The sequence below is a fragment of the Dermacentor albipictus genome, chromosome 5 (assembly GCF_038994185.2).
Source record: "Dermacentor albipictus isolate Rhodes 1998 colony chromosome 5, USDA_Dalb.pri_finalv2, whole genome shotgun sequence".
In the NCBI taxonomy this organism is placed as follows: Eukaryota; Metazoa; Arthropoda; class Arachnida; order Ixodida; family Ixodidae; genus Dermacentor; species Dermacentor albipictus.
The window spans coordinates 25339406-25366846 of record NC_091825.1 but is presented as its reverse complement, the minus strand read 5'-3'; the positions used below and the strand labels follow the sequence as shown (position 1 = coordinate 25366846).

At 47.1% G+C, this 27441-nt stretch overlaps 1 protein-coding gene across 4 annotated transcripts in view; it reads left to right on the top strand.

Moving 5' to 3' along the window:
* The window catches only part of LOC135898293 (ABC transporter G family member 23-like), a 222863-nt gene that overhangs the window by 30807 nt on the left and 164615 nt on the right, over positions 1–27441 (top strand). For all 4 annotated transcript variants that reach the window (XM_065427162.2, XM_065427161.2, XM_065427164.2 and 1 more), the window contains 4 exons: positions 12060–12213; positions 14120–14274; positions 19499–19700; positions 22895–22993. In XM_065427162.2, coding sequence (XP_065283234.1) covers positions 12060–12213; positions 14120–14274; positions 19499–19700; positions 22895–22993 — 610 coding nt within the window. The remainder of the gene's footprint in view (positions 1–12059; positions 12214–14119; positions 14275–19498; positions 19701–22894; positions 22994–27441) is intronic.

The following is a 27441-nucleotide window of genomic DNA, read 5'->3' as shown; positions in this document are numbered from 1 at the left end:
TGGAGCAGCATGTAGACCGACTGCGGGCTGTGATGAAAGCTATTAGATCAGCAGGTCTGACGGTAAGCAAACTCTACACAAAAGATGAAACAATTCCTAGATATTGTCTAAGATTCCAAAAACGGCGCACTTCCAAAATACGAACTGAATGCGGACCACAGAAAATGGAATATCAGGTAGCTGATGTCTTAAATAAGGTCGAAGAAAAATTGAATTTCTGTACAGCTATAAATATTTTCAAAAATAACATAAACATTTAATAATCATTTCTACATTAAAATACACTCCGCAATAATGTTTGCTGTGGTTCTTTATTCAATTACTATTTGATTTTTTGGTGTGTGTAAATATACAAACGCGTGCAATATTATATGTGTACACAAACATCTTCGTATGTTGTATGAATATAGTTGCATAATAAAAACACGCACGTGAAATGTATGTTTAATGTATATATGTACTTCATACAGTATGTAAGTAATACAAATATGCATAGACATTGATACTGTTCTTATATATCTGTAAAATGGTTATATTCTGTGTGTTTTTTCTGTTTTTTTATGTTTATGATGAAATCGTGACTGTCGTCTTTGCCTAAAACCGCTTGCCAAACTGTAAAGAGTCAGAGGCCTTTATCAGGCATTTGAAGCTTTTAGCCTCTGCCCCTCTGGCAGGCTCTGTATTAGGTTTTGCTAAAAATAAAGCATTAAAATTTTTTTTAGTGTCCACAGTAAATCATGGAAATGTCATTTCGGCTTTTGCGAACCTCTTTTCCTGGCCCATGTCGTCAGTTTAGAAGGCATTCGCCCTGACCCTGAGAAGACTGCGGCAGTTGAAAAATTTCCAAAAGCAACCGACAAAAAGGCCGTCGGGCGATTCTTTGAACTCTACGCCTAGTACAGACGCTTCGTCAAATTTTTTTCAAGGATCGCTGCACCACTAACGCAGCTAACAGAAGAAGACATGCCTTTCGTCTGGTTGAGTAGGTAGGATAATGCTTTCCATGAGCTCTACCCCCACCCCCGAAAGCCGTCTTCAGAACCACCCATGTCTTGCTCATTCTGACGAGGAAGCCGAAACTGATATTCACACAGACACAAGCAATTTAGGCCTCGGGGCATGTCCTCATTCAGTGGCAAAATGGAGAAGAACGAGTCAATGGTGTGCCAGTTGAACACTTTCGAAGGCTGAGGTGAACTACTCAGCGACAGAAAAGGAATGCCTCGCGGTGATGTGGGCCATCAGCAAGTTTAGACCATACTTATATGACCGACCATTCCGAGATATCAGCGACCATCATTCGTTGTGCTGGCTGGCGAATCTCAAAGACCCATCTGGACGGCTGGCAAGATGGGGTCTACGGCTGCAGGAATACGATATAACGGTCGTATACAAGTCCGGTTACAAGCACAGTGATGCTGATTGCTTGTCACGTGCACCGATTCAATCCACGGAATCTACACCTGCGGAGGTTACATAGGATTGCCCGTTCCTAGGAGCTGTGACAATCTCGCAAATGGTGCAGCATCAGCAATCTGACGTGGAGTTATATGCTTGCTCATTTATTCTCTAGAAGGACACACTGTCGAGGGTCCACAATTATGTCCTGTACAAAAGAAATTTTAAACATAGTGTAGAGACATTTCTGCTCGTCGTACCTTCAAGAATACGACTCGATTATTGGAAGCGTGCCACGATGACCCATCAGCAGGACATTTAGGAGTGAGCAGAACATTCGAGCGCATCCGCATGCGTGCGCCAAAGTTGGCCACTGGTCAAAAGTTGTTGAATTCTGTGCAAAAGAACCTGCCCAGATTGTCGAAGACGTAAAACACCAGCATTAAAGCCAGTAGGTCTCCTGTAACCCATACAGCCGCCGGAATCTCCAGTCGCCCAAGTGGGCATAGACTTACTTGGCCCCTTTCCCACATTATCATCAGGAAAGTGATGAATCGTAGTTGCAATATGCCGAGACTCTTGTCTCGGCAATGGCTCTTGTCAAGGGAACGGCCAGTTAAGTAGCAAATTTTTTTTTTGTCACCAACATAGTACTACGTATGGCATGGCTCTCCTAAAGTTCTCATAACGGACCGAGGAACCACATTTACTGCCCATCTGACACAGTCCATTATGAAATTAGCGCACAGCAGTCCCAGAAAAACCACCGCATATCATACGCATGACTGAATGACTCAACACAACGCTGACAGGTACGTTGTCAATATACGTGGAGATGGAGCACCGAACTTGGGACAGGATATTACCGTACGCAACGTTCGCGTACAATACCGCTGTGAAAAGGACGACTCGAATGATACCTTTTCAACTCGTTTTGGCCGGACCGTCACCAAACCCTTAGATGCAATGCTACCTGTAGATGGGACCTCCGAAAATTACCATGATATCAGCGACTTCACACAAAAAGTTGAAGAGGCACGTCAGCTGGCGCGACACCGCATTCAGCAGCAACAGCAAACCGAGGCGGACCGATACAGCTTGCGACGAAGGTACGTTGTCCAGTACGCACCTGGAGACGGGTGCGGACTCCCGTACGGATGCGCTGCCTATCCGGAAAGCTTCTTCGTCGTTATTTTGGCCTGTACAGGATAATTCGTTGATTTAGCCCCTTGAACTACGAAGTTGTTCCAGAAGGTAAAGTAACCTCATCGCGATGGCGGCATCGAAGAGAAATCATTCATATCGTCCGAATAACTGGTTCCGGCTACGAGCAGAAACCACCGCCTTCTTTATGAGCATCGGGACGATGCAGTCTTTGAAGGGGGAAAATGCAACAAGGTGCCTTCAACGCGCCAGCCACCTTTTGCGCCCGTCCAATTGTTCACTGCTATACGTGCGAAGTGTAGCAGCAGTGAAGTGGCCAACGCGGGCTCACACGGCACGCGCGACCTGTCGTCAGTGCGGGGCGTGTGCGACTCTTGCGAAAAGTCTGTGTCCGCTGGAGTGAGGCTCTCGCTTAGTTGTTCCTTGGGCACAATTTCGCCCAACGTAAACTAATTAAAGTATCTTCACTCAACTGTGCGTCACACTATAACGACTCCACGGCTACCTGGAAGAAAAGCGGAGATGTACCTACCAAGAAAGGGTTCAGGCAAGGAGACCCAATATCTCCAACGCTATTCACTGCTTGCTTAGAATAAGTATTCGGTCTCTTAGACTGGCAAGGATTGGGAGTGAGCATCAACGGGGAATATCGTAACAACATTTGTTTTCCGATGACATTGTCCTGTTCAGTAATGCTATAGTGACGGATTGCAACAAATGATTGAAGACCTTCACCGATAAAGTGTAAGAGTAAGGTTGAAGGTTAATATGTAGAAAACAAATACAACATTCAAAAGCGTGGAAAGAGAACAATTCGTCATTTGCAATGGGCCGCTGTAATCTGTGCAAGATTACGTTTATCTAGGTCACTTGCTCATGGGGGACCCTAATCACGAAAAGGAAGATTGCAAAATAATAAAAATGAGTTGGAATGCCTACGGCCGACATGAACAAACCATGACCGGGAGCTTACCCCTGTCGTTGAAAAGAAGAGTGTCCAACCATTGCATTCTACCGGTGCTAACTTATGGGGAAGAAACTTGGAGTTTAGCAAAGAAGCTTGCGAAAAATTACGGACCGCGTAACGAGCGATGGAACGCAAAATGTTAGGCGTAACGTTAAGAGACAGGAAGAGAGCAGTGTGGATCAGAGAGCAAACGGCGAAAGCCGATATTCTAGTTGACGTTATGAGAGAAAAAATAAAGAGCTGGCCAGGCCGTGTAATACGTAGGGACCAGTGGCGTTGCCAGAAATTTCGTTCGGGGGCGGGCTCACGTTGGAGTTCGGCCTGCTCCTTACAGAATTTGTCGGGGGATCAAGTACACGAATAATAACTGCATTGCCATTGCCAAAGATGCTGCAGACGAATGCCTGGACGCTGCGCACTGACAAGTAAAATATGTACTTTTTCATTAAAGAATATATTGGTATGCCCCAAAAATTGTACCATTAACTGATTCAATGCTTCCACGTTTTTTATCTATTTCATAAGTAAAGAAAGTATCACACTAACTTTATAACTGTATCAGTTCGAAATCAACAAAGCAGTGCATGCCGCTGATACGATAAATGTAAAGGCCGCGAAATGAACGAGCTGAGGACAAATATTTTAATGAAACTTTGTCATTGAAGAACCTTGTTTACATATTTGTACATATGCAACGGCCAAGGAAAAATCTCAATGACGCTGTCCTTCGTTTCAATGTGTTGCGCAGGAGCAGCTGTCACCAGTCGTGTATTGTAATTGCGCCGAAATTATAGTCGCAACAGAGATCAAATATAAAAAGCAGGAGTTCTGCAAGATATACATCAGAAATGTTAAGATACGATAGAATACACAAATGTGAAGATAAAGCTTGATAAAAGGCAAAAAAGTGTCACTGAGAAAAAAGTTCACTGCATGTATCCACAGAACCTCGCAACAATATATTTAAATATACGTATAAGTCTCCAATAAATCTACCTATCTAAACAAAAGTCACTGTATACAGGGTGTCTCAACTAACTTTAGCCAGAGTTTAAAAATATGCCGATGCACTCTAAGGCGACGCGACCAAATGCATGTTGCTTGCTTTTGCATGTAGTGTGTCACGCTATAATTTTGTGTTTTTGGTTAATTAGATTTTTAGTCAAGATTAATTAACCAACTTCTGAAGTAACGAAGCTAGGAAAAAAAAATTCCAATTAGAAAGTTGCAGAGTAGTTTGCAAAACGTCCGAATAAACAGTTTCTGTATTTCTATCCATTTAGTATTAGTGTATTTTAGCTTATTGATGATGCCCGCGAAATACAAAACAGCACGTCACACGCCCGCTTGCACGTCGTGATTGCACTGCTCCCATACGTCCCGCGCACAAACAGCCATAGGCGCGCTGCCACTTAAAAGACGACAGGGCAGCGACGTAGGTGTTGGCTGTCCCATTTACACCAGCGAGGTACTCCTCTCACGACAGTTCGTTACAGCGATAAGCAAACGAAGCTGTTATCGCTTGTGCTTCCGGAAGCAACAAGTCCGTCACTTCGCATAGCTGTAAGGAAATTGAATATCCCTAAATAAAAAAAAAAACTCAGTTTTCAGAAGGCTGAAAATGGTAGCATAAGAGTATGTTAAATGACCAGACGACGTCTTTCACGGAATTTACGTTTATTTTTCATGCGCTTTCCCAGCAAGTGCTCGAAGAGGGCACCTTCTGCAGCGATACAACACTGGGATCTTCTGAGAAGGCTTGCTGTCGCTGCCTTGAGCACCGTCTGTGAAATGATGTGGCATTGTTCAATTATCTTCTTCTGCAACGCTTCTGGAGCCGTCATTGCCGTCGTGTTTACGTGATCCTTAATATAGCCCCACAAGAAAAAGTCAAGAGGGCTGAGGCCGGGTGACCTTGCTGGCCAGAGGACAGGCCCATTTCTCCCTATCCATTGCCCTGGGAAGGTAGCATCAAGCCATGAACACGCTTGACTGCAGGCGTGGGCTGGCCACGTTGCGCTGATACCACATTGCGTCAAGCCGGGCTAGTGGCATGTTGCAGCAGAAGTCTTCAACCGGCCCTTTGAGAAACTCAATTACATACCTATTACCAGTCAGAGTGTTGTTAAAAGACACTGGGCCAATGACTGTGCTGTCATATATTCCGCACCAAACGTTAAAAGGTCACTGATATGGGTGGCGGGATATTCGTATCCAGCGGGGATTTTGCTCACTCCAATAGTGTGCGTTGTGGATATTTACTTGGCAATTTAAAAAAAAAGTTCGCCTCGTCAGTCCAGAGTACCTTGGTGAGATAGTCAGAATCCTGCTCCTCCTGAATCAAAATCCAATTCGAAAAGTCTAGCCTCTTTTGGAGATCCCTCGACTCCAGGCATTGATGCAACTGTAGATGATTGGGGTGCAGCCGAGCTGCTTTAAAAATTCTCCAGGTAGTTGGACACATCGAGCTGTGCGCCACACTGCGCGTGCTAGCGTGTGGATTAGCCGCCATGAAAGACAAAACGTTGGAGCGAACCTCATTATCTATGACTGAAGCTCTCTGCCTCTTTCTTGTGAAGCTTCTGGTTTGCTTCAGCGACTCGTAGGTACTGAATATTGTCATCCGGCTCGGTAGCCTTCCCCGGTGCCAGCTTTGAAATATTCTTGCAGCCTGCCGTCTCTGTCCGCTTGCAGCTCCTAGGACAAGGATCATGTCTGCTTCTTCCTCGTTGGAAAAAGGCATCGCGAAATTTCTCGCGCTCTGACAGCAGATGCACGATAGTTTGTTTATCGCTGCTTGGAAATACCAGCTACCCCCACCACCACGTCAGTCAGTCGCTTCACGCAGCGCGAGCGATAACGGTTGCTAGCTTAAATCGAACAGCCAACGCTTGCGTCGCTGCCCTGTCGCTTCTTCAGCGGCAGCGTACCTACTGCTGTCTGGGCGCAGAATGCTTGGGAGCAGCGAAATCACGACGCGCAAGCGGGGATGTCATGCTTTGCATTTTTTTTATTTATTTCGCGGGCATCCGCAGCAAGCTGAAAAAAACTAATACCTAATAGAAAGACAGAAACTGTTTATTCGAACGTTTTGCAAACCGCTCTGCAACTTTCTAATTGGAATTTTTTCCTAGCTTCGTTGCTGCAGAACTAGGTTAATTAATCTTGACTAATTATCAAATTAAACAAAATACAGAATTAGCATGACACACTGCATACAAAAAGAACCAACATGCATTTGGTCGCGTCGTCTTGAAGTGCATCGGCATATTTTTAAAATCTCGCTAAGGTTCGCTGAAACACCCTGTACAGTGCCTAAAACGAGGTAAATAAACATGCTGCGTATCAGATTCACAAAATCCTAAGCCCCCCCCTCCCCCACTTCCCTCCGCTCGCTCCGATGCGGCGCGCTTCCTCCCCGCTTTCCTCCGTTGCCCACCCACCACCGTCGGCTCACCCCATCCTCCTCACCTACGCTTTCACTCGCACATAAATCATGCGGCGCGCGGTGACGATGTTATCGCTCCTGCACTTTATACGGAACATGACGGCGACGGCCACTACAGGAATGCGCCTTGAGGGTCCATATAATTGCTATCGCAAAAATACAGAGTATCCGGCAACTGAAGAGTGTCGTGGCCCATTCCTTTCCGCAAAAGAAGAAGTAACAAAATCGAGCTTTCACCATACGGCAATTCGCTGCGGCACAACGACATCATTTTTTTTTTGTTTTCTGGGGCGGGGGCACCGAAATGAAAAAACGCAAAGGAAAGCATGTTGGCCACAATCGGATGCCTACATTGGGCACCTAATGTGGCTACCCAAGAAATATAGAAGAAAACGTGAGACGCTTGGTCCACAGAGAACCATATGCATGCTGCTCTTTATCCTACACTAGTGAGACGAAAGACATTCCGGAGAGGTTGCGATAACATCGAAATGAAGGTGATGCCCTCAAGCGAACGCGTTGCAATCCGTCGAGACCCCGCAGTGGTGGCGGCGAGCGACTATTGCTTCTTTCAACAAGCGAAAATTCAGGAACTGGAAATCCCGTAAATGGAATGACCGGAAACGCAAACAACGGAAGCGGAAATTGCGGAAGCGGAACTGCGACGAATCAAGGAACAGTGGCGCAGATGAAAAGTTGGCGCTGCTTAGCAAAACCGGCGCTGGCGCGTGGATAGAGTGAAAATAAAAGCGCACGAAAAAGACGAGGACACAGAGAGACGTGGTACACGCAGGCGCTGACAGTGCCTGTGTGTCTTTCTCTGTCCTCGGGTTTTCGCGCGCTACGAACTTCGCCATGTCATACCGACACGCGCGAAACTATGCGTTACTCGAAAGAGGCTTTGGCGCAGACGATCGATGGACCATCGGTGCTGCAGAATGGGTGCCAAGGGAAGGGAATCGCAGTCGAGAATTTACGGCAGAGAATCGGGTGGTCTGATGAAGCTAGGAAATCTGCGGCCACAACATGGAATCGGCTTGCGCGAGAAAGGGATAACTGGAGATCGGCCTTCGTCCGGCAGTGAACATGAATACAGGCTTGTGATGAATTTTGCTTCCGGTCAATAACGTTCGTAATGTTGAAGACAGCCAACGTTTCTAGAGCGCACATTTCTTAATTCTCTGCGAGTACCCATACAACCACACGCATATATCCTTAACACTTTTTATTAGGGAGATTTTTTAAATGAAGTAACGCGGGAAACGTGCGTTACAGGAGCAAAGGTGCTCCACTCTGAAACATAATTGCACCAGAAGTAACAGTTGAGAACAAATAAAGGAACACGAAAACGAGAGACAAAATCGAGCGCCATTGATTCGTTTAGGCATGCCTTCCTCTGTTTCGATTTCCTGCTCCGATTTTTAAATTTACCAGCGGTATAGCTTCGTTTGGTTGGAAAGTGCTTGGAGTGATCTGATTGTGAGGGACATACGTTGCTGTAATATTGAATCGACTATATATTTATTTCCAACAGATTGGGGGAGACAGGGAAGAAAAGCTGCAAGTGCAGCTTGCACTTGCAGCTTTGCACTTGCATAAAGCGAAAGAAGTCGGCAGCACATTGTATTTGTGTAAGTACAGTATGCGCAGTTTTACGCTTTCTTTGACTGGAAGCACGCTTATAGGAGCGCAAAGGCAAATATAGCTGACGCTCGCTTTCTTAACAATATCTCACTCTTAGCACAGGATCGTACAGAGGGACCTGTTGTACGAAACTCGAATGGGCTTCGTTCGATGTGTTAGTCCGCTACAGACACTGATAGCATAGCGCATGTGAAAGTGTAATGAAAAGGTGCGTTGCATTTTGTAAAGGACGGACATATTTCTGTTGTACTATAAAATAGGGAGCTGTGGGGCTGTGGCTATGGATGGGAGAGACAACGACGGCGAGAGAGAAAAACCTTGTTTCGGTGCTCGATCGGTTAAATACTACCTCTCGCTGCTCTATCGTTCTAGTCGCGAACGCTTACTGGCCAAAGAGCCTCGCGACACTGTATACATTTTAGCAGAATGCGTGCTGCTAAAATCTGGTGTTTTGCACATCTATGCAGTGGTGTTCCGTTCATCACGGGGTCTGCACTGCACTGACTGCCATTAACAGTTCTTTGTGTACTCAACGTTCACTCAGGGACGTTTGCAGCTAGGCTGAATCAAAAGGAAAATGAATCCGCAGTGTTATTTCAGCCTCGTCATACAGCGCCGACTTCGCGTTAGTTGTAATGAAAAAAAAAATGTTCGTGCGTACAACATACGACGTAACGAGGCAGGTATGACGGCAAAACTAAAAGCAGCAGCCGCGCCTCATGTCACGAGCCTGTGCTGCACATTCGTGGGGTATAGTGCGCTGCGCGTGTGTGTGCTGACGGCACATTGCTGATTGCATTGCATCCTCCAATGTATGCGTTAGTTAAGCCGGAAGCCGCTGTGAGAAAGTTTCTCATAGTAGATCAAGCTTATCCACGGCACTTATAAGATCCACGGCACTTATAAGGCATACAAGCGTTGCCATGGCAACGAGCTTGTTTTAGTCCTTTCTAAATTTATAGCCGTATGTGCATGGAGGAGAGCAAAATATTAGGAAAGCACGTGACGTCAGCCGACTATCCTCGGGAAGGCAACCTCCGCCCCTGCTGTCCACTGGGGCCCTTGCGCGCGTTGACTCTTGGGAAATAGGCACTGCACAGTTGTCGGGCCTTTCAAGGCACAAACTTTTTGGTTCGTGGTGGCTCTCGTCAGAATCTTCGGCCCTTGCCACCTGCTCGCGGCGCGCTCGGCAGCTTTAAATTACCGCTTGCCTATCACGGCGTGGAGGCCTATTTCCCATGGTCTTTCTTTAATACGGGGGCATAATCTTGAGGTTTTCCGGAATTAAAAAAAGAAAAGATACGCCTGTTGAAAACAACAGATTGTTAGTCCTTGAGCTGGATTATTCAGAGGCGGACGTTGCTTGCACGAGAAATCGAAACACTTATAAAAATATTAAAAAATCAATAATTCGCTTAATTATTTTACGGTGGAACATATTGCAATTTACGTATTGTGGCCGCCGAGTTTGAAAGACGTATTTTTTAAAATAAATTTCTAGAATCACATTATTTTGAGATATGCAACATCAATGACGCCGTAAAAATGGACTGTCTTTCCACTTAATTTTTTAATAAAACTCTCTTTTATTCATTGAAGCAAAATAGTAACTGGAACGCCCATGTATTTTGTCCCACACTTTGGGAAATAATATCTCGAAACTGTAACCATCCTGGATATTCATTTCAAGTGAATACATGGCCTTGCAAACTCACCGGCTACAATTCGTAAACTGCAATGTGCCCCGTTAAGTAGTTAACGAAGAGGTTATTAGAGAGTTTTTGTTAAAGAGGTGAACACATGTGTTTCGATTTCTTGTGCTAGCAGTGCCCGCCTCTTCGAATAATCCAGCTCAAGGACAAGAATAATGGTGTGATCTGTCACAGGCGACCTTTGAAAATTCCGCAAAACTTAGCTATACTTAACGCATACATATAGTAACAAGCATTCAGAAGTATCGTGCGAGGCCACCTTGCTTCCTCCATGCGTATCTGCAGGGTATTCCACAATTAAGCATACAAATGTTTGCCGCCGGACCCTTAAAGAACGCCCAATAGGCATTTAGGGACGCTCCACAGTATTCGCAATATTCTAGGACGTTGTCGGCCTTTGCATGGGTATTCCAAGGGTATTCCAAGCGCAATGCGACACACACGCAAAACCGAGACACGACGAGCCGTTACAAAAAATTGTTCATTTAAGCAAGCAATGTATATACAGGTGACGGCTGAAACAGGTAGAAAAAAGGGGAATCAGAAAACAAGAAAAAAAAAACATGACATGGAATTTTTAATTCGTAGTTTATAAAATCCGATGACATCTAAGCACTTGGTATGAGTTGTGAATGCGAAAGCATTTATGTCCACGTGAATGCCACTGAGCTGTCCTTCGAATTTAGCGCTGCGAGTAATGCTTTAGAGTTTTGCTGCGGGGTATGTTATCGAGTTATGCTGTTAAATTGGTGCTGAATATATTTTTTTTGCTGTTACTAACATAGCTTGTTGGCTGTACACTGGAATCACTTGTACAATATTGCTGAGCAATCAAGGACGCCGCAAGGACGCCACCTACGTCCTGCGCGACGAGAGACCGAAGAAGCAGCATCTTCTCCGTCGAGGGGCGCTGGTGACGTGGCGTTGCGCCGATGCCCTCTGCTGTCACGAAACGCCTGACGCGTTAGCGCGGCAGCTTCCCCAAGGCGCCGAGTCGTTCTCCCTGAAGGACCGCAGAAAATAGCGCCTCTTCACAATCACTCTTGCGGCAGCATGTCGTCCGCTCCACCCACTCTGCTCCGTCGAGGCCCGATCCAGCCACGTCACGAGCACGCGGTCGTGACGTGGCGTCGCAGTCAATTTGAATTTCGGCGCCGTTTCGCTGGTGCACACGCTGCCGGCTTTTTCGCTCAATGGGCCATTTGACAATTTCGCATCGATAACGATATAGATGAACAGCTTCCGCCCGTGTCACGGTTCCTCTTAATTGAGATATGCTTCAGCAATCTCCCTGACCCTCGTAGCACTACCATGAAGACCCGTAAGTATTAGAAACTGTGATTATCATTAATTAGGAACCGTGGCATGTGCCTAAGCTGTCCATCTGTATTGTTATTGCACTATGAGTTGTCATATCTTGATGGCACGTGATACATGTCATTGCTCACCTTTATTTCTGCTTCGCCTATGACCTTAGCCATTATTTAAATTAACAATTTTTAGTAGCAGCTCGCTGTGTCTCGGTTTTCTGTGTGCGTCTGTTTGCGCTTTAATACCACGGACGTCTACCAACTAGTCCAGCTATGCACCCTCTCGCAATATTCCAATCGTTTACGTGCGAACAGATGTTAACTGCCTTTTCGCAGCATTACTTTGGTTAACGGGGCAGCGTACTGTAATGGCCGCGGCCGTTTGGACCACCCTCTCTGCTTTGCGCGCACTGCAGCTACGGCTTGCTGGGCGCCAGCGGCTGCGGCAAGACGTCGCTGCTCAAGTGCCTGGTGGGCCTGTCCAAGCCGGACTCGGGCGCGGTGCTCATCTTCGGACAGCAGCTGCACGAGGGGCTGGTTCCCGGACCGGGCGTAGGATTCATGCCGCAGGTATGTGCACGTATATGCGTCGTCTTTGACGCATTTAGAATAGTTGTTCGTGTTTTCGGCAGTTACAGTTGTGTTGCTGTCAGATACGTAGCAACCATTGCTTCGCAGTGACCGTTGCTGCGTGCATAAGGTGCCGCAGAAAACGAAGCGATTCAGCAAGTCCTTCGTCCTCAGGAGCTGCGACGCTTCCGCGCCTCGATTACGGCATCCTCGAGAGTGTTTCGGAGGAACCAAGTCCGATCGATATCCCGCAGAACAAGTAGTCCGTTTTATGGAGCCTTTGATGGCTGCGGCTATTATCTCTGGTGATTGTTTGCGGCTGTGGTGATGGATGACACGCGAGATCCTCACAATTTAGTTAATGGAACTATCTGAGCATTCGCGATGATTGATCTGCGTATAATGACAAGTACTGAACGCGTATTTACTGCTAGTATCAATGGCGCATACTTGCGCGTACGGGAGCAGCATTTGCGTGTAATTCAACGTACACTGCCATAAAGTATTTTACCTAACAAAAGTGGGGAGTAGGGTGATTCTGCAACCGATTCGCAGCATTCGGCTGTAGACAAGTGTAAGGCTGCATTCATTTCACTGGCTAAACATTCTACGTATAAGAGGCCAGCGTGATAGCAGTGATATAGCTGGGCCATTTCACTTCATCAGGAACAGTACGATGTTCCTTGGTTGGAACCTTCGAACCCCATTCACTCGCCACGGTCAGCTTCGGAGCTTGAGGTTTGCTATTTAGAGTCAAAGAGTTTATTCAGACAACGTATGGTACAGTTGCCTAGGGCGCAGACCAAAAGGCAAGTGGATGCCTTGCAAGGAGTCTGCGCCCTTCTTGCTCATTTCTTGCTTCTTGCTATTTCACTGACGAAGCCTTATAGAATGAAACCTGGTTGCGATCGCACAACGGGAAAGAAAACTGTCAGGGAAGACTACCCTGCGATACCAAATCGCAAATCCTAATAATCACCAGACGTGCGATGTCCACTGCGTGACGATCACGATATCTGCCGTCAAATTTCCGATTTACTCATCTCACCACATCAATTCGTCCTCTGCCGTCCCTTCACGCGGCGCACATTTTCGTACCTCTCTACACGACCTGCGCAGTTCCGCTTCTTGCTCCTGCCGCAATCAGCATGTGAACTATGCCCGCCTGCTCTCCGACCCGTACCGCCGTCTTCCCGTCTCCTAAATTAAACCTAGAATTTTTCCTTCCATCACTCGATGCGCTTACCTTTGTAACTCCTTCTCAAGCTTCTTTGCTGTCCTCCAAGTAATTGCACCACAGCGGGTACTCATGCAGAATTCACTAATTGCATACTTAGTGCAGCGCGAGCAGTGTGCGCCCCACATTTCTAGGGGTGTCACGCACGTATAGATTTCTGCAAAAATTACTAGAGGGCAATGCGGCGATAGTGTCTACGAGGGCCGCTGGTATGGCGGTTCACATGCATTTGCCTAAACTTGCTCCTTTTGGCTTCACACAGCTTCTTGGCTTTGAAAATTAATCATTTTCAATTAAATATTGCGATTTAAATGCAGTTATTCGCGATGATTATGCATTTGCGCAGAAGTTTATTGGCTCGCTGTGTTTATAATACTACGCTTTCTTCGAAATTTACAGAGCGTTAAAACGTGATAGTCTGTACAACTCCACACTGTGGTGTGAAGCCGCAAGCATGACTGTCAGGCGAATCCATGCAGTAGCCAAATCATTCCCGTCCTTCCCATGGTATAGGTACAGATATATAACTAAATGATCGCAGCGCCACAGTTGCCTCTAGTGATTTCTGTAGGAAACTCTGGGGCGCTCCCTGTCGTGGTCGGGCGGAAGTTTTCTAGTCGTCGGTCCGTGTCAACGTGCATGTGTCCTGACGTGCGCATGTGTACGCAGGAGTTGGCGCTGCACTCGGACTTCACCATAGCCGAGAACATGTACTTCTTCGGCCAGCTGCTCGGCATGCCTCTGAAGAAGATTTACGAGAGGATCGCTTTCCTGTGCTCCTTCTTCCAGCTGCTCCCCGCTAACAGATTCGTCGAGCACCTCAGGTATCGTTCATTAAAGCCTGCGCATGCGCTGTGTGCCGACATACTTCCCCTGCACGATCCAGCATGATGCTGGCCAGAGTCAGGCTTCGAAGTGCGCTTCAACCAGCAATAGAAAAAAAAAACTTGTTAAGTCGATAAATATTTTGTAAGGACGGTTAAGCTGGAACCGCATGGCGCGTTTTTCGTGAGCGAAAAACGCGACGGGCGGCAAACGCCCGCGTTGCCGCCGACGCGCGAGCACCCGTACGAAAAAAAAAAAAAGGAGCGGCGCTTTCGCTATAGTGTACTACATTACCTAATCTAGTACACTGTACTTTCGCGCCGCGTTTTCCGGGTTGCCAGACAACATAACTCTCAACGACATGTATTGCCTCCGTTACCGCATATATAATATGCCCGTACACTTACAGAGCACTACAATAAAAATAATCTGAGTGTAATTAGACAGCGACATTTCTTTCCGAAGTGTATTTATCAAGCTTAATATCAAGCAGTAATATTGTGTGCGAAACTGCGACTATGTACCTTCCTCATGCTGAGAAGCCGCTGCTTGTTTACGACTTCACAAATAAAAAGGAGGGTCGGCCGCTTACTACCGAGCAGAAGAGGCGATTGCTACTATTAAGGGGGATGCTGATACTGAAGCAAGAAAAAATGCAGGTGAGGAGGTACATGTGGGTGCGGCCTGACTGGTTGAGAAGAGAGCGAGCACCATACACTGGTAATATTATTAGCAAATTGTCTTGCCAGTATTAGGGATGAGACGCGACGCTTCTCCACTTTAGTTATTAGGGCCTCGTTGAAGGTTGCTTTGTTCATTTTAGGTGAACACGATGCGCGAACGAAATCACGGTAGCACATGTTTTCCTTGACGCGCGCGCCAGTTCTGCCGAGAAAAAAAAATTCCGCCAAGGAGGTTCCGTCGAGATGCGTAGTGTTCCTGTATATGCTTCCCTGCGGGAGCATATACAGGAACACTAGGGATGCGCAGAGAGCAGGGCCATCTGGTGGCAAAAAAAGAACCAAAATGCCACATGACCAAATGCCACGTGACTTACCTGAACTCTGATTGGTGGACGCGCCGCGCGCCGCGTTTTTTTCTACCCCGAGCAGCAGCACGCGGCGGCGCGATTTCGTGACGGATCGTGCTGGGCACGCGTCAAAATGACGCCCGCGTCCCACAATCGCGCCTAAAATCGCGCCATGCGGTTCCGCCTTTAAACGCACGCGAAAGTGCGATGTCATGTATCATTCTGCGCCATTGCTGTAAAATGACGATAGCTGTGACAGGTGCGATGCAATCGGATCGCGCGTTGCGTACTGATAATTTTTGACGCCTTTATTGAACTGCACCAGAGCAACCAGAGTAGCTGGAACCGCATGGCGCGCTTTTCGCGAGCGAAAAACGCGACGGGCGGCAAACGCCCGCGTTGCCGCCGACGCGCGAGCACCCGTACGAAAAAAAGGAGAGGCGCTTTCGCGCCGCGTTTTCCGGGTTGCCAGACAACATAACTCTCAACGACATGTATTGTCGCTGTTACCGCATATATATTATGCTCTTAAACTTACAGAACACTACAATAAAAATAATCTGAGTGTAATTAGACAGCGACGTTTTTTTCGGAAGTGTATTTATCAAGCTTAATTTCAAGCAGCAATATTGTGTGCGAAACTGCGACTATGTACCTTCCGCATGCTGAGAAGCCGCTGCTTGTTTACAACTTCACATATAAAAAGGAGGGTCGGCTGCTTACTACCGAGCAGACGAGGCGACTGCTAATATAAAGGGGGATGCTGATACTGAAGCAAGAAAAAATGCGGGTCAGGAGGTACAAGTGGGTGCGGGCTGCCTGGTTGAGAAGAGAGCGAGCACCATAATAATAATAATATTTGGGGTTTTACGTGCCAAAACCACTTTCTGATTATGAGGCACGCCGTAGTGGAGGACTTCGGAAATTTTGACCACCTGGGGTTCTTTAACGTGCACCTAAATCTAAGCACACGGGTGTTTTCGCATTTCGCCCCCATCGAAATGCGGCCGCCGTGGCCGGGATTCGATCCCGCGACCTCGTGCTCAGCAGCTCAACACCATAGCCACTGCGCAACCACGGCGGGTAGCGAGCACCATACACTGGTATTATTAGCAAATTGTCTTGCCAGTATTAGCGATGAGACGCGACGCTTCTCCACTTTAGTTATTAGGGCCTCGTTGAAGGTTGCTTTGTTCATTTTAAGTGAACACGATGCGCGAACCAACACGACGCGCGAACGAAATCACGGTAGCACATGTTTTCCTTGACGCGCGCGCCAGTTCTGCTGAGAGAAAAAAAAAAGTTCCGCCAAGGAGGTTCCTTCGAGATGCGCAGAGACCAGGGCCATCTGGTGGCAAAAAAATAACCAAAATGTCATGTGACCAAATGCCACGTGACTTCCCTGAACTCTGATTGGTGGACGCGCCCGCGCGACGCGTTTTTTTCTACTCCGAGCAGCAGCACGCGGCGGCGCGATTTCGTGATGGATCCTGCTGGGCACGCGTCAAAATGACGCGCGCGTCCCACCATCCGCGCGTCAATCGCGCCTGAAATCGCGCCATGCGGTTCCGCCTTTAGAGCAATGGCAGAGTGAATAGGCATCCGGTGGTTGGCTTTAGTGACGTGGGGGAAGTGAGGCTGGTCGTCATTCGCTTTCCCTTTCTCTAGCCTCTGTGGCTCCTTCCACGCCACCCACACGTTTTCATAGTTGAGGGCAAGAAGGGATCGCCACGAGAGCACGCGCCATCGAGATTCGTAGGGAGAAAACGAAATAAATACACAATTTTAGCCGCCGCGCGGCCGCGCTATATATATAGCCCAACGGCTACGCGGGTTCGATCGCGTCGGCCGCATTTCGAGATGGGCCTTTCACTCACGGGGCCACAAATTGAGTCGTTATATATTTCCATGTCCCACGAGTGCTTTTGGTTGATGCTTTTGCTTTAGTTCAGCAGGGCGTTGCACTGTCTACCGCATATAGTGTTTCGATGGTCCAGCAGCGGTCAAATAAAAACCGTGCTGGGGTAGTATGAGGTGAGGTGAAATAGTCAGGGCGGGATGTGTGAGCACTATGGCCTTTACTCCGATAATCGGTGTTTATTAGCATGCATGCTGTGTTAATGCCTACTGCCTTGGAAAACATAACGCAAGATTCGTGTGCAGGGTTTCCATTTCGAGGGAAATGGTAACTTCTACAGCGAAGCTGCTAAGGGTTACTTTCGCCACTATCGTGTCCGCGTGTAGAAAAAATCCCGAAGGTAGTGCAATGCCCGGTCGAACCGCGGCGGAGGGGACGTAGGCGTTCAGCTTTCCCCATTTGTGGGCCGATCCCGAATAAAGTACAATACGGAGCCGACCCGCAGCGGAGGTGAAGCAGGCGTTAAGCACTCCCCATACGTGGGCCGATCCCAAAGATAGTGCATTTCCCGGCCGGCCCGCCGCGGAGGTGCAGTTCGCCATTAAAGGGACCTTGAAACGATTTTGACGATTTTCTACAAACGTACTGAGTCGTTAGAGTAGGTCCTTCTGATCATTAATTGACACATCTAAGTGCCCCGCGTAAAGCGTTTAATTCATTACAAGGTTTTAAAAATGCACATCGCTGCCGATCGCAGCACACTGCTCGGCGGAATTTTAAGCCGCCCCTACCCATATGACCGAAATCACCCATACGACGTCAGTGGGGCGAGCTATCCGATTGGCTGACAAGGGCGCGTGATTGATAATTTTTCCAAATTTATGGTAAACAATTGATCTTCGTAATAGTTGGAATGTTAGTTAATTTGTTTTTATGAGACGAAAGTAACATAAAGAGAATGCACAAGAATAATTTTTCGGTACACTTAAGCACTTCCGGCACGCAGCAAGTGTCGTCGGTGTTGTCTGCTTGTGTTACAACGTACTCCATTTTGACGAGAGCTCCGCGGTCACAGTCGGTCTCACTCTTTTCGCGAGCACTACGATTCGACTTTGTTGCCTTGTGGACTGCAAACGTAGCGACTGGCAATATGTCAAGCTGCGACATCGTGACCCCCTGCAAGGCAGCGTACGAGCGAACTGGCTGCTGCGCATCGGACTGCCGCTATCCGATCGGCGCCAGGATTTGCGCGTTTGTGGCCGTCACTTTACACCGGAAGATTACTAACGCAATAGCGTTTCGCGAGACCGGTATTAGGGCAAACGCAAGCGCAAGGGGACAGAGTCTGGCCGCTTAACTGTGCCGTAACGGGATGAGCCATGAGATGAGCAGAAGGGCAAACGTGAATGGTCTACAGAATGGTCTGCACGGTGCAGCCACCTGGTGGCACAAAGCTCAACCATACACAGTAGCAGCAACGAAATGTATTCTTCTTTGCTGCTGGTGTGTATTTTTCGCAGGAGTGTAATCATCAACACGTTGTTTTCATAAATGTTCAAAATGTTTTACACTTGGATAGAGCAATATTAGCGCTTTGTTTGGCTGGTTAAGCGCTGCGCCAACAAGTGCAGACCGATCAGGCCGCTGACATACGTCTACGCTAAAGTTCCTTCATCAGCTTGAGTTTATGCCTCCAGTCATTTGCCGAAATGACCAGCTTGCCTGTGGTTACCGGAATGCAAAACACGTTCGGCGCTACGACAGAATGCTCGCAACGCACGCTGCTTCGATAGCTCTCGCTTGGGGTCGACGGCCAAGCGGCTAGCGGAGAGGTCTCGCGCGGGCGGGGGCGGGCTCCAAAACAACCGGAAGTGGACGATGTGACGTCGCATCGTGACGCTGAACCAGTGAAGGCGGAGCTTAGCCCCGCTCGCTCGGCGAACGAGTTGAGGAGGAAAAGCATTGCTAGGGAGGAGGGTAACTTCTAATCGCTTGTAGCTCCATTAATACGTAACGCTTCACTTACACTGTGGTGCGAATGTTCTACTTAAGCTGTACCCCACGCGTCTACAAAATTTGTCCGAACCGTTTGAGGGGCCCTTTAAGGGCCCCACATAGACAGCTTCGCCGGTCATCCTTCTTCACAGAGTGGAAGGGCGTTGAGATTCTGTACAATTGTCTTTGTGCCGAGGAAGGTTCTGAAAAGTAGCCCAGACATTCATTACTGCGTAACAGTCAACACCTAAGTGGATTTCCTTGTACGACAAAGAGAAAAAGGTCGCGGCAACGCGGCGTACGCGACGACGGCGTGTGTTTACGCGCATGCGCGTTGCAGCGGCGGCCAGCAGCGCCGCGTGTCCCTCGCGGTGGCGCTGATGCACCAGCCGCCTTTCCTCATCCTGGACGAGCCCACCGTGGGTCTGGACCCGGTGCTGCGCGAGGCCATCTGGCGCTACTTCCTCGTGCTGTCCGAGGAGAACGGCGTCACGCTCCTCGTCACCACCCACTTCATCGAGGAGATCGCGAAAGCCGCCATGGTGAGCATTCGCGGGCTCGGAAAAGCTGCTACGTATCGAGCAACAGCAAGCTGTTTCATTCAGCTCTGCAATTTTCTCATTGACACTTCTAATCTAATCAAAGTATTTAAGAAATTGTTTAAGTAGTTAAGATTAATTATCTACATAGGCGGAATGCAAAAAAAAAAGAACAACGTGAGCTGCTGCAAGCGACGGCAAACAACATTATTTTGGTTCTCCCCGGTTTCGTGGCATCTGCATGTTCTTAAATCTGATGGTTGGGACACCCTGTATAGGCGAGGTGGTATCGATTTATCGCGAACATCACGGGACGTTCCACAGCCGCATGTCGACTTTGATGCCGTGGTTTCACCTCCGTCTGTTTCTGTTTGCGCGTATTCCGATGGCGCACTTGTCTGCTTCCTTGGTTGCACGGGCTACTTTCCATCCGCCACCGTGCATGGTTCACTCACAACCGGTGACAGCCGCAACACTGGACGTGTTGCCGCACTTATAGACTTATATGCCATGCACAGTCCGCCCGCGTTGGCAGCTTCATCACCCGTCGTTCAGGCCGTCCGCAGGTTAGCTAACTGTCCACCCAGTCATGGCTCGTTCCTGCCCATTGAGGCACAGTAACCGGCCTGCCGGTTACTCTCCGATATTCTGTTTCCTGCGCGGTCTTCTTACCTCTATCACCTGTCGGCTGCGTCACTGGCGTCCGTGCACAATGTCACCGTCGCGAGTCCGGGGCTCTGCCTCGAAGCAGCCCCCAACTCCGTCTATGCGCGTGTCATCAGCCAGTACCTTCGACAGGGCATACCACACAAAGCTGCTTTCGCCGACCCCTTCTTTCCCCCCCCCCCCCACTGCTGTGCAGGGGCGCTCTAACGTATGACTTTTCCATACTTTTCTATTCCAATTCTGCAATCAGCCCACCGCGATTGGTCAAAAACTTTTTTGGACCACCCCGACTTCACCTGTCTGTGAGGCGACGTCACGAAAAACGCGATAGCTCCCCATCTGATATGGCGTGTACACACTGATTATGCATTATTTGACCTAACAAAACAAAAATTGTTTCTGATTCGACGCCTTTTCGCCATTAACCCTCGGCTATTGCTCAAAAGTTTTCGGGCTGCACCCACTTCACCTGCCTCTCACGCGACGTCACAAAATCGCAAAAACTTACCGCGTCAAAGTGACGTGTACGCATTAAAGATGCATTAATATGCCGAACAAAAGTGAATTTTCTTTTGAATAGCAGCAGGCTGCCCCGTTCTGAAAGGAATAAAAGATGGCTGCCGCCCATCGCTCCGGCACTGGCTACTCGCCCCTGCCAGAGAGCATGGGTTTATTTGCGTGTAATAAAACTTCTTGCGCGGCCGTGTAACGTTTGCGATAACTTTCGGCACGTTTACGATCTCGTTCTGCCAACTCTTCTTTGCTGAGGAACCGTTTTAGCTTCAATCTTAAGCTTCCGTTGCATGCCGCCGCGATTGTCGACGAGCCACCGCAAGCTAAGTAAGAGAAAGCGGACCAATCGCAGACGCCGGCACCACCCTCTTCATCCGGTTATCGATATTCAGTGCAGTGGCTCGGCCCCATCAAATCCCTCTCCACTTGAACATGCTCCTCGCCTCTTGCGAGCCAATTATATAAGACAAACCGCTCAGTGCAGGCAATGTTATTCGTTTTTCAAGCAAACAAAAGTGACCTCCTATGAATGAGAAGATCGTTTGAGTGGTCTGTTCAGACAACCTTGCGGGTGACCACCCGATGCTTGCGTCTGCGGTTACGCAAATTTGACGTCAGGAGATTGGAATAAAAACATATTGGAAGAGTTTTACGTTACACGGCCCCAGCTCGGCTTTGTCGTCCAGTTGGCCTGAGTGCTAAAGGTAGCCCTTCCTCGTGGTCGGTCACAGCGTTGGCCACCGTGAAGCACAGCTTTCTTGAATATATTGTTGCTCAGTCGCTCCTGCTGCATTGACATCTTATATATATATATATAACGCCGCGTGTGTCACGAAACCGGCCATGGCAATATGTCATGTGGCCCGAGTTATTATTGAGTGCGCACGCATGCTCCTTTCTCCTTCTGTCAAAACTGGGAAGCGGCAGTTCTTAGCGAGACGAGACCGCCCTTTCACCGCTCCTTGGTCGCTCTCGGACACTTTTGTTAGAGGCCAACATTGAAGAAAAGTTGTCGTAAGTGCACCGCGGGAAGGATGAGAAAGTAGCGAACCTTCCTGCCTGCCCAGCGTAAAGGAAATGTTCTACTCAGGAGCAATGCGGCAAGTAAACATTGCGCTCTTTACATCTTCATTTTTATGAGGTGTTCTTCAAGAAAAAACTTGGGGGGGGGGGGGGGGGGTGTACTCACTGTTTGAGATGCATAGCACTCATTTTACTGCGTAATCGGGTTTGAAGAAAAGGTATTGCAGGGCCCCGTTAATGACGTTTACAGGTCAAGAACTTAAGAGACATCAATCTATTGACTGTGGAGAGCCCGCGTGTTGCTCGGCACAACAAGGAACTTTCTTCGCCCTGGCTTGCCACGTTGATGCGCCGGTCCGCGTCCAACCTAGTTTTCAACGGTGTGGCTTGACATGGGAGTGAGACTGCTTGGTCACTCGGTGTGCTTCCAGATCTCCGCCTTGAACGTTGTGTGCTGTAGGAGATGCCTCCCAACCGTGACATGCATTGTGCTTGACGTGCGAATGGGTGTATCCCAAGCGTGCTACGTTTTTCGCAAATCCTCGTTTCAGTGGTGCAATGCTTGCGACTTCTTTTACTTTTCGTCTCTGCGTTAAAGAAAATAACGTCCATCAAATTTACCTTGTTGTGAGTTGGTATAATTTCGCTGATATTTTTTTTCCTAACAATTACGATACAGCGTCCCGGATAAGAAGAACATCACGAAGAACATTTATCGTTGGTCTTGTAAAAAATTTCCAATGAACTAAACGTGCAGCCATTACAATGAATCAATTAATTAAATACTGGGCCTGAGAAAGCAGGCATCACCGTTGCCGAAATTTCTTATTGAACAATTCCAAGTACTTTACTGACAGGAGTACTGTTGCAAAGAAGCCTAGGCAAGAATGTTTATCGACTGATTGTAAATATCCACGTCACCTCCGCCATGCCACCCTCTAGCGCAGTTGTGCCTTCCCCGTCAAACTCACACACTCGCGTCGATCCGTGCGCAGGTGGGCGTGATGAAGAACGGCAAAATCTGGTGTGAGCTGCCGCCTACCGAGCTCATGGAGACGTACGGGGCGGCCACACTGGCCGAGTCCTACCTCAAGGCACGTAACCGTACTGTAGGGGCTGCCCGACCATTCAGCCGTCGCATGCAGCCGTTTGAACGCTCAATGCCAGTCGCCGGACCAAAAACTATTAAGCTGATTATTCTATTATTATTATAAAAACTATTATTCTTAAAACTATTAAGCTGACCGGGACACATTTTTGGATGTCCAAAATATGCCGTACCTGCTCACTACGAACAACGATGGTTTACGGTAAAAACACGTTTCTTCCTGCACACCAGTCAATTTTGAGTGCTGAAAAGAAGTATTGCTTGAGCAGAAACCCACTGGCAACACGGATGTTCTTCGTTTCAACGCTAGGCGCTCCGCCGTGTTTTGGACATGATACATCGCAGGAAAGCTACCAGGTACCATACGCTACCACAAGATATCAAAGCTGCCATAAGATACCTCATTTGATCGCTCTGCTACCGTAATTGCAACGCACTTGGGATGGTTGGGCCCGACGCGTGCCCTATACATTCATCGTGGAAGAGAAACCAAAGGCACTGACTCCGGAAATTTTCCTGAGCCCGTACACGACGAATCACCGTGATTGCTTTCCAATGGGAAATAATAGGGGGCAATTATCAACGGGGATTATGTAACTAACCGACCTTTTGCAGGTGACACTTTCCTGTTCAGCAGCGCTGAAGTTGGCTTACACAAAATAATTGAAGGCTGCAATTGACAACGCCTGAGAAGAGAACAGCAAATTAATATGTATAAAACTAAGCAAGCAATTTGTCGCAGCTAGCGTTAGCCAAACTATTCAACGAAAAAAGGATTTACAACAGGGCGGAAAATAGCAGACCTAGGGTATTCAGTCGTTCGCGTTCTGACAAGCGAACACCGTAGGTCTTAAAATTGGAGCTTGCAGAGAGTTTTGTTAACAATCTTTTTTTCTTTGAACAACTTGACTATCGTTAGCTGGGACACCTTATATGTCCTGTTCAGTAGCGCGCGGCAGGAGAATAAGACTTTCCGATTGCGTGTCACGGTCTTGAAGCTGACAAACACCAAGTTTATCAGCAGAATTAGTAACAGGGGATCCATAATAGAGCAGTGCACAGGACCCAGCCGAGCCCGAAAGCGCTGGCCCGGCCGAGCCCGGTGATTTCATATTCAGCCCGTACCGGCCTGGTTCGGTTCGACCGATTAGCCCTCGAGCTTAAAGGAAGCGTGACCGAGTTGTCGATTACTGTGGATATACTAGCCGCACATAGAATATTTGTGGGAGGCAGATTTCACTGTGTGAGGTTTTTCGCTCCAGTTGCTGCTGAAAGAAGTTACAAAAAAAGTACATCCTCTATTCGTCATGCTCGTGCAATAAAGTGTGATATAAATGCCCAAACTACACTTCCTCAATAGTGGTGCGTCATTATATAGCAAAGACATGGGTGCCGTACACACCGATAGCATTCCTGTGTACCATCGGGTTCAAGAGGCGGTCCGGAGACGTGCTTCGCAATAATACCGCCACTTCGGCACCTAGTACCTCAGAATTTACTTTTTTTACAAACACCTCTAGTCATCTTATCTTGCTTTTAAATCTCTATACCCAGTGCAGTGTGCAAATATGGAACTGGAATAAATAAACTTAGGGAAAATGTCAATTAGAGTATATGCTGGTCTATTTACATTCGAAATACCATGATACAGTACCATAGAATCTATTTTAACCCCATTAGAATCAGGTGACGCGCAAGGGCGACGTTCACGCGCAATCAATTGTCAGACGGAACATGCAATTTTGATGGCCTTCTTTGGCTTCATTTTTATGGCGTCACTTTTTTAGTGGACTACTTAGGCATCTGCGTCTCGTAGTATGAGTATATGTGGACTCCCTATACTTCTGTTTAAACATGTACTGTGCTAAGCACATCGCGTGTACAGCGTCGACAACATATATCTATATTGTTTTTTATGGGGTTTTACATGCCAAAACCACTTTCTGATTATGAGGCACGCCGAAGTGGAGGACTCCGGAAATTTCGACCACCTGGGGTTCTTTAACGTGCACCTAAATCTAAGCACACGGGTGTTTTCGCATTTCGCCCCCATCGAAATGCGGCCGCCGTGGCCGGGATTCGATCCCGCGACCTCGTGCTCAGCAGACTAACACCATAGCCACTGAGCAACCGCGGCGGGTTATCTATATTTTTTATCATCAAGCTGGGATATGATGCGTTTTGTTCACGATTATTCTCATGCAACCCGCGTAATGCTAGAAAAACAAATACAAGGCAGTGAACGCGAGGGCTGAGCCGCCTAACGTACGAAGGTATCATGTAAAAGAAAAATGCGCCGAGAAGTCAAAATTGTCTGCGTCGTTTTATTTTACAGATCCCTTTTAGCAATGTGCTAGATTTCACAGCATATGCGTCGGCTTCAATTATTTATCTAAAAACTATGGACACTTTGAAGGGTAAATTTAATTAGTTGGAGTACTAATGCGACGAACTGCGGCAAATTATTCAAATCGCTTCAACAAATAATAATAATAATAATAATAATAATAATAATAATAATAATAATAATAATAATAATAATAATAATAATAATAATGTTGTTTATTGTTGCCATCTTACAATAATTGTACATCAGAAGGCAGGCCCGTCAAAGTCAAGGAAGTGGCTTGCGTGACTTGGCCCGGCATGTCGGCAAACAAAGTCAAAATGGCAACATGTACAGAAATGAAAACGTCGTGAAGTTTATCACACAAAAATGAAACAGAAACTCAGCTGAAATCAGTGACAAAAGAAATACAAGAAACAAGAAAAGAGAAATGTAGTATTATACATATCTTACAGTGCCTTCAACATTTTTTTTCGAGTTTCGTTTCGAAGTTGCAGTAAATATATGATCAGGTAGGTCATTGAATATTCTTGGGACATAAGCATACCTACTAGCTGTACCAAATCTTATGTTGCAGTGCGGTACTATAAAACGCAATGTTTTCCGCAGTGCACGGGTAGCAATATATTCCTGTTTGAAATCAGGGTTCCAAAAATGTTTTACCACAACCGTTTGAGTGAACAAAGTTTTAAATGACGGAAGTCCGAGATGTATAAACAAGTTCACATTGTCGGCCGAGGAAGAGTTATAAGCAATGGACTTCAACATATCTTTTAGAATTCTGTCAATTCGACAGAGCCCTCGAGACGAGCGAAACCCGAACAATGTAATGCCGTAACGTAACACACTGTATGCTAAGGCGTGCATGATAGTGATTTTTACAGGCATCGAAACAATGGATTTAATGTTAAAAAGCAGCGAGGAAACACTTCTGAGCCTGCCGCAAAGATATGTCATGTGATCATTCCATGAGAGGTCAGTGTCAAAGAAAATGCCAAGGTATTTAATGGAGTTAACATATTCTACAGGGGCACACTGACACGATTGGCAAGCACGACAGTGTAGAAACAAGGGTAAATTTGTAACCGTTGCTTTAAGTGGATTTCTAAAACAGAAGATTTTTGTTTTTTCTTTGTTTATTGACAAACAGTTGTTAGCAAACCAGGTCACTGCATCGTACACACTCTCTTGAAGTAACGCAATTGCTTTTGAGTAACAGATATGTTTAGTGAAAAGGACAGTGTCATCTGCATACTGAAATATCATACACTTCGACACAGCTGAAGAAAAGTAATTTATAAATGTGTTAAAAAGAAGAGGAGACAATATAGAGCCCTGAGGCACTCCAGCTTTCAAACGTAGCTTGTTATTGATGAATAACTCGTTGTCTAAAGATATAACCTGCGAGCGGCCGGACAAATAGTTTTTTAGGAACTGGTAAAATGGCCCCCTGAAACCGAGCAGGTATAGTTTTTCAAGCAGGAGTTCGTGGTTCACAGTATCGAAGGCTTTAGAAGTATCGAGAAACAATGCGCATGCAAACATGTTTTGTTCTAAAGCTGTGTTTAATTCGTCTGAAAATTCCTCGAGCTGAGCAATGGTGCCCCGTCCCGCGACAAAGCCGAACTGACGACTCGATATAACTGAAAACTTATCTAGAAATGACGTCATAGTTTCTAAGAGAAATTTTTCTATTATTTGTGACATGATAGGCAAGATCGAAATAGGGCGGTAACTGTCCACAATACCTTTCTTTCCTCCTTTAAATAATGGAGATACAATAGCCGTTTTTAATTCTGCCGGCATTGAAGCCGTCTCTAGGAATCCTTTAAGTATGACAAGAAGAATACGCGATAGTGCGTTGAAGTTTCGTTGGAGCAAAGATACCGATATACCGTCTATACCAACTGGTTAATGTCGCCTAAGCCCAGCAACTATTCTTGCGAGTGTGTCGAATGTTATCGTCGGTAAGAACGCGGAAGCCGATATGAGTTTTTCTTTTCCAGAGCGGCCAGCTGGCACCATTGAAGTTGCTCCCGAAACGCGCGCGAAATGTTGATTGAAGATTGTGGCTGTCTGTGCAAGAT